Source organism: Chlorocebus sabaeus, chromosome 14 (genome assembly GCF_047675955.1).
Source record: "Chlorocebus sabaeus isolate Y175 chromosome 14, mChlSab1.0.hap1, whole genome shotgun sequence".
NCBI lineage: Eukaryota > Metazoa > Chordata > Mammalia > Primates > Cercopithecidae > Chlorocebus > Chlorocebus sabaeus.
Genome location: NC_132917.1, coordinates 91,506,241 through 91,514,274, shown reverse-complemented (window position 1 = coordinate 91,514,274; position 8,034 = coordinate 91,506,241). Strand labels below are relative to the sequence as shown.

Here is an 8,034-nt window from a genome sequence, read left to right as displayed (position 1 = left end):
CCGTCTGTGCTTGTGGGAATGGGGCTGTTTTCTTCTCTAGATTGACTGGAAGGAGTCATGCAAGATAGCATTCACCTCCCAGAGATGCATCCTAGAAACACATTTCCACATTGTCAGGGTCCTCGTGCTTTCTCAGCGTGGCATGCTCTGCACAATGTGTCCCTGCCCAGGGTCCCAACTTGCACAGTCAGAGCCTTCTTCCCTTGACCACATGCAAACTTGACTTGAACTCTCTTTGTTTTGCTCCAACAAACATTTTATGTCACATTGTTCACAGAAGAGACATTCCCCCTACCCCATCAACCTTTGCCACACCACTGCACCCACCAGTTGATTTGCATATTGTCCCTAAGGGAGGACCTTCCCTTTTGAGTCTGAGATAAAAGCTCAGCCCTAACTTTGCCTTGACTGATCAGGACTCCTCAGGTCACCTTCTTACAATGAGGCTCCCTGTTCAGCTCCCACAGCTGCTAATGCTCTGGGTCCCTGGTAAGGAGAGGAATAAAATAAGGTGGAAAAATGGGGTGGGAGGGTGAAATCTGGGGGCTTCACAGCTTCCTGTATTTATTTCAACCATGTGTTACAAGCACATGGTCTATGCTCGAGGAAAGAGAATTCATATTTTTGTCTCAGAAATAAGCATGAATCACCTTCTAGGAACAATGATCAGTGCTCTGGTTAAGATCTTGAAACTAAAGAGTTTCCTGCTGGCTAGTAAATAATGGGTTCATTTTAGAAAGTCTACTTCTTATGATATAAATCAAAACTTGAAAATATATGTAACTGTAAACGGATATCTTAAGGCAAATAATGAAAGCTGCTCATAATGTGTCTATATAATCTTGCACACCTCTGTTATTATTTCAGGATATAGTGAGGATATTGTGATGACCCAGACTCCACTCTCCCTGCCCGTCATCCCTGGAGAGCCGGCCTCCATCTCCTACAGATCTAGTCAGAGCCTCTTGGATAGTGACGAGTATACCTGTTTGGATTGGTACCTGCAGAAGCCAGGCCAGTCTCCACAGCTCCTGTTCTATGAGGTTTCCAACAGGGCCTCTGGAGTCCCTGACAGGTTCAGTGCCAGTGGGTCAGGCACTGATTTAACCCTAAAAATCAGTCGGGTGGAGGTTGAGGATGTTGGGGTGTATTACTGTATGCAAAGTATAGTTTCCTCCCACAGTGCTACATCCTAGAACAGGAACCTCCCTGCTGGGGTGTCCCAGCTGCTCACATGCACTACTTGTCTGGGGAGCAGGTCAGCAGGGTCTCTGAGACTGCAGAAGAGGAGGCTGTTGGAGAATACAGGGTAGAGTTTGCTGCTGAGGACTCTGGCCCATGAGAGCCTCAGTTGTGTTTTAGTCCCATATGTTAAGGCCCATGTGGTCATGTGCTCTGGGAGCAACCAGCTCCGATGAAGGGAGAGTGAATGAAAGCTCATCCTCACCCTCCCTGTCTTGCCCACATTTGTCCAGTCCATTTATTTTGCAGAAAAATTAGATCATGGATGCAGGTTAGTGGTAACACAAGTGAAATACATGTTACAAATGACTGGTTTGGAGATAGTTTTATGCATGATAACACTAGGTCATATTGAGAAATTGCTATCTTCCCACTTTCCAAGCATTCTCTCTCCTTTACCACTCACATGAACCTGGCCTCTCTAATATTATGGTGGAGAAAGCATTCTGCACCAGCTGTCCTCACAGGAGTACGGCTAAGAATAATTAGTTAAAATGTTTGCTTTTTTTTTTACTACTTGTAGATTTTGAAAATCCACAGCAGATATAAATCCTAATACCAAAATAGATTGATTTTCCTCAGTTACCTTTTGCTGACTGAAAATGGAGTTCCTGCAATCCAATAGTGGACTTTGAAAATAAACAAAATAACTCAGAAAGAAAACGTAAAGTCTCTGTAATGTACCACAGGAACGATGCAGAATTATGTAAGATTTTTATTTCCTCCTCAAATTTTTAGAATTTAAAAAATATTTTACTGACATAGTGTTTTTGAGAGGAAATACTTAGTACTATGTTTTCATAAGAAAATGATTCAAAGACTGAATAAATGTGTTGTTTTATATGACACTTTTTCTAAAAAATAAATCTGAATCCTCTATTTTAGTTGTAAATGCATAGAAAAATTAAGCTCTTAATAGATTCCATTAACAATAGTGCTGTAAATTTACATGCTTTCTTTTTCTTTTTTTTTTTCTTTTTTCTTTTTTTTTTTTTTTCTTTGAGACGGAGTCTCTTTCTGTCACCAGGCTGGAATGCATGGCACGACCTTGGCTCACTGCAACCTCTGCCTCCTGGGTTCAAGCAATTCTCCTACCTCAGTCTCCTGAGTAGCTGGGACTGCAGGCATGCGTCACCACACCCAGCTAATTTTTGTACTTTTAGCAGAGATGGGATTGCACCATGTTTTCCAGGATGGTCTCAATCTCTTGACCTCGAGATCCACCTGCCTCAGCCTCCCAAAGTGCTGGAATTACAGGTGTGAGCCCCCATGCCCAGCCTATGCTTTCTTAATATGAGGGCTATGGTCTGATAAATATCTATACACATTTTGCCATGCAACTTTTAAACCTAACAGAATTGCTTTCTGTTAAAAAAGCAACAGTGCTTTCTTCACCATAATACTAGAGAGGGCAGTTTTGTTTGAGTGGTAAAGGAGAGAGAAAGTTTAGAAAGTGGGAAGATTGCAATTTCCCAGTATGACCAAGTGTTATCATGTATAATCATGATCTGATTGTTCTGCCAAATAAATTTATATGAATCCAAGTAATGAGTGATGTCTCTTACATGTGATAATATGGTGTAGAGACACAAAAGACTAGTTAAGCCAATAGAACAATGTATCGATGAAGGCTAAGGACTTAAATTATAGTGAGATGATTTATTTCAAGATAAAGGATTCCATAGTAAGTGCAGTTAAAATTCCAATGTCATTTCTGTTAGATTTAAAAGTTGCATGGCAAAAATGTATATAGATATTTATCAGACCATAGCTCTCAAAGTAAGAATCATAAGACACTTAATATGTTATTCAAAAATACTAATTAATGCATCATTGAGCCTAAATTTTATTACAGAATTCAGTAAAAGAAAATAAGATGTAAGTAGCAAGAGCAGAAGATACAGCAATTCCGTTGTCACTTTAGCCCTCCTGTGATTGACAGCACCTAATCACCTTGAGTTTCTGCTTTCTGTGAGACAGAAGATAAAATCAAAATCCATTCAAGGTGGTTAGATATGTTTTTAGGAAAAGCAAACAATTGTACAACCTACCTGATGCTGATATCCCAAAGGTCTATATTCTCAAGTCAAAATGGCGAAAAGTAAATGATTCCAAAAACTGAAAGGGGAGAGATACAAGAAGAATCAGAGCATAATCAAATTTATTACAAGGAAGCCTCAAAATATGGTGGACTAAATGCAACAAGGTTTCTGTGTCTGTGCCATGGCAGTGCAGAGGCAGGCAGGTGGCCTTGGCGGTGTGGGTGGCTCTGCTCCATGAGGTCACTCAGGTGGGCAGGAGGCACGACCACCCTCAGAACACAGTCTTCCTCCTTCCTCACAGTCACTGCCTCCACGGTCATCCTCAGCAGCATGAGGCCGAACAGAGGGGAGAGAAAGCTGTTTTCTTCTAAGGACCAAAAACAAAAACAGAAAAAAAAATCTGGAGCTTTCCATCAGTAACAAATGTACTTTTGACTCAATCACGCAATTGAGAAATTTTCCACTGATTGGATCTGCTGATAAACCCATATTCATTGTTTGTTTGTTTTAATCTGAAAATGCATTTACATAATTCTTGAAAATATTTTTTTGGCTAGAAACTTATATTTGTTGTAGCCTATTTGAAGTTGTCATTTGCTATTTCATAATTGCTGCTAAAATGTCATGTATTAAAAAAATCTATTACTCTAACGGTTCTTGTTTGAAAGGAATATGTCTTTTTTAGATACTCAGACTACTTTTAAGCTCTTTATTTGGCCCTCCTTTGTTTCTGATTCAATGTATTGTTTAATTTGTTATTTATGATTAATTAATCAATTAATTTTCACAATTACAGAATCAAATGTCCTGTAAGTTGCTATGTCAAAGACCTGTCTGAAGATGGCAAACATACTCCACAATAAACAAAAGACAACACCGTGGTCTCAGGAACACTGGGAAAGTAGGAGTGCTGGTGTCCCATTATCAACAGGGAGCCCTAGAGTTAGAGTCAGGTCTTTCCTGTGACACTTGGGAGGAGCCACCCGTGTGCTGAGTTGTGGGAACCTGCCCCGTGCCCTGAGACTGGAAGCATGGCCTTGGCTGTGTCCCACCTGCTGTAGACTGAATTGTGTCCTCAGATTCATGTCAAAATTCTGATTTTCATTGTGGCTGTAGAAATTAGGACCTCTAAAGATATAATTGAGGTAATGGGGCTGGGGAGGTGGCATCTGCAAACCAGGAAGAACGTCTTTACCAGAAAACAAACCCTGCTGGACATCCATCTGGGATATTCCAGGCACCAGAAATGTGAACATTAAATTCTGTGGTTTATGCCATCCAGTCCCGCGTTTTTCATGTGGCAGCGCAAGCTGACCCATCCACCTTCGCCACCCTCTCGGAGTAAGGTCAGCCTCAGGAGGCCCTCGCGGACGTGGGGACCCAACTTTGTTTCTCTTCCTCCTGCTTTTCCAACTCTCTGGTGGGGAGAGAGGACTCAGGCTTCAACTTCAGTTTCTGTGCATTAAACATGAATGTTTCCTTGAAGATGAAGTTTTTAGCCCATTTTGCTCTCTCATCAGAATTTAATAAACTGAATAAAGCATTTACTTAGAATTAACATTTGGGGATGTTCATATTTGCTCCTCACTTACATGACAGTTGGGATATTGCGGGGTGCTCGTCTCCAGGCCCCTCCCCATGTTCTAGGAGACAGGGTCATTCTTACTAGCAGGGCCAGTCAGGGTAATAGCAGTGTCCCTGCCTAGCTTAATGGGAAAATATGCCTGGTTGCTAGCTCTTGCCGGCTCCCACAGCCCCCTGGACATGATGCCTGCCTGGGTCAAGCGGGTGAGTCTGGACAGATGTCACTCTGTTCATGAGCAGCCTAACTACCTTGATAACCTCCCATTGTGAACAGAGTCCTAGAAGCTGCTCGAGCCATGAAAGGTTGGACAGAGAAATCCCACATCACTGCAGTCAGATGGGGGCTGTGAAAAGACCATGGAGGGGTTTCATACTATAACCACCCACCACTGAGCCATGGCGGCCACTCTGTCTGACGGGAGCCCTCAGGGGAAGACCGGCTCACGCTTTGGTCTGGAGGTCGTTTTTGTCACCATCTTGGTTCTAGCTGGTTTGGGCCAGTTTCTGTAGTGCATCCTGTTTTGTCCAGATCCTGTTTTGATCAGCACTGTCATGACCAATGTTGTGATCCGTGCTCAGAATACAAGTCCTGACGATCTCCTACCTTACATTCACTGCCTTCTGTGAATCAGATATTCTGATAAGGATCCTGTTGGATCCTACTCGAGTCAGGGGCCACACAGACCCCCACTGAGGGCTGAGGGCCACAGGCATCTGAGATAAGCAGGGGTCCAGAGAATGACAGCCCGTGACTGTTCCCTGTAAAGATAGTTTCTCCCCAGATGACTGAGGGCTGTCTTTGGCTGTGTCCTTCTTTCTGAATGATAATGAGGGACAGAGCAGGTCTCTGAGAAAACCACAGCAAGACCCTTCTGTGTGTGCCGCTCTGACCTGGACATAGGTAGCACTGGATAAACTTAGGACAGTTAGGAGATTTATAATCACAAGGAAGAGAGGCAGAGGGAGGGAGGAGGGGAGAGAGAGAGAAGAGCTTGTGTTGTGTATAGAGTACCAACACCGAGAGTACATTCTGTCATGGTTTAGTGCTGAGTATGATGCTCAAATGATCAGATTCTATTCCATGGAGCCTATAGATGTATCTTATATAGGAAAAGGGACTTTGCACATGTAAATTAAGGATTATGAAATGGGCAGATTATCCTGTATTAACCAGGTGGGTCCTAAACAGGCCTGTCTTTGTTAAATATCTGTCTATCTCTCTTATAAGCACATCACGATTGTCCTTATAAGACAGAGACAGACAGATATTTTAATAAAGCCTGCAGGAGAGAAGGCAATTGGAACACAGTGACAGAGACTGAAGTGATGTGGACTCAAGCCAATGAAAAGTGAAACAAACAAAAGCTGGAAGAAGCAAAAATAAAATAAAATAAAATAAAACAAAATAAAATAAAATAAACTCCCCCACTGGAGTCCCCGTAGAAGCTTGGTCTGATGACAGCCTGCTTCTCATCCCAGAAACTAATGCTGGACTTCTGGCTTCCAGAACTATAAGATAACATATTTATGTTGCTTTAACCCACCAAAATTTTGTTAATTTGTTATAGCAACCCCAGAATACTAATACAAATGGGGCTTAGGATACATCTAGCCAAAAGGTACTGTGATGATTTGTAGTCTCTATCTTCAATTCTCTAATCTTACACATAATTAGTTAGAAGAAGATTTTTACTATGGAAATACTATGCAGGAAACCCCACAGTGTATACAGGGGCATCTGTTGGTTATAGAATAAATACGATAATTCTTAGTTGAAAATAACATCTGACTAGTAGTATCTTATAGAGAATCTTCTTTCTAAGACATTCAAGGATGCGTAAAAGGCGCCCTAAGTAATCTTTTTATACATATATATGAACAGGTACATTTCCTGGTGAATCAACTAGAGAAACCCTCAGGACAGCCCTTGATATCCTCGGTGATACATTTCAGATGAGTAAACTGTTCACCAGAGCCCGTAATTGAAACTGTCCAACAGAGGTGGTTTGCCCAAAGACACGTGGTCAGCAATTGTCAGGGCTGAGCTTGGAACCCAGGTCTGCATAATCTTAAATATGTTGCTTCCACATGGCCACGTATATTTCATAGAGGACTGAATGGCCTTTAAACTCAGAGAAGAGACAAAGCCAGAAAAGTGTGAAATTCTCAATACAAGCTCCCTGCTACCTCTGCAGCTTGCTGTGATTACCTGAATTGTAATCTCAGGCCCTTTTGGAGTTTTGTCTACAAAGCCAAAATTCCTCAAGGCTTTTACAAATACTAAATGTCATTCTTTCAGAGTTGAGGGTAGGGGCACATCTTGCATTGCCCATTTTATCTTCCTAAGCCTCAAGGCCTGAGGTCAAATGAGCTGCCCTGACGACCTCTGACATGTCCCGGAGAGGTTCTCCCCATTGTCTTGGTGATTAACATTTGGCTCCTCATAACTTATGCAAATTTCTGCAGCCACCTTGAATTTCTCAGAAAATGGGTTTTTCTTTTCTGTCACATCATCAGGCTGCAAATTTTTTGAACTCTTATGCTCTGCTTCCCTTTTAAATGTAATTTCCAATCCCAAACCATATCTTTGTAGAAAACTGATTGCTTTTAAGAGCATTCAAGTAATCTCTTGAATGATTTGCTGCTTAGAAATTTCTTCCACCAGATACCTTAAATCATGCCTCTCAAGTTCAAAGTTCCACAGGTCTCTAGGGCAGGGGCAAAATGCTACCAGTCTCTTTGCTAAAGTACACCAAAAATCATCTCTATTCCAGTTCCCAATAAGTTTCTCACCTTCATCTGAGAACACCTCAGCCTGAACTTTATTGTCCATATCACTATCAGCATTTTGGTCTAAGCCATTCAACAAGTCTCTAGGAAGTTCCAAACTTTACCACATCTTTCTGTCTTCTGAGTTCTCCAAACTGTCCCAACCTCTACCCATTACCCAGTTTCAAAGCCACTTCCACATTCACAGGTGTCTTATAGCAATGGCCCACTACCTGGGTACCAATTTAATGTATTAGTTCATTCTAATGCTATCATGAAGAAATAACTGAGACTGGGTAATTTTTTTTTTTTTTGAGACGGAGTCTCGCTGTGTCACCCAGGCTGGAGAGCAGTGGCGTGATCTCTGCTTACTGCAAGCTCTGCCTCCCGGGTTCAT

General features: G+C 41.9%; 1 gene segment (V, D, J or C); it reads left to right on the top strand.

Annotated features, from left to right (window-relative positions):
• The first annotated feature begins 440 nt into the window (after positions 1–440).
• On the top strand, positions 441–1,196 carry LOC103241303 (immunoglobulin kappa variable 2-40-like). The segment is given in 2 exon segments: positions 441–489; positions 868–1,196. Coding segments are annotated over 2 exon segments (378 nt in total).
• Positions 1,197–8,034: the final 6,838 nt, after the last annotated feature.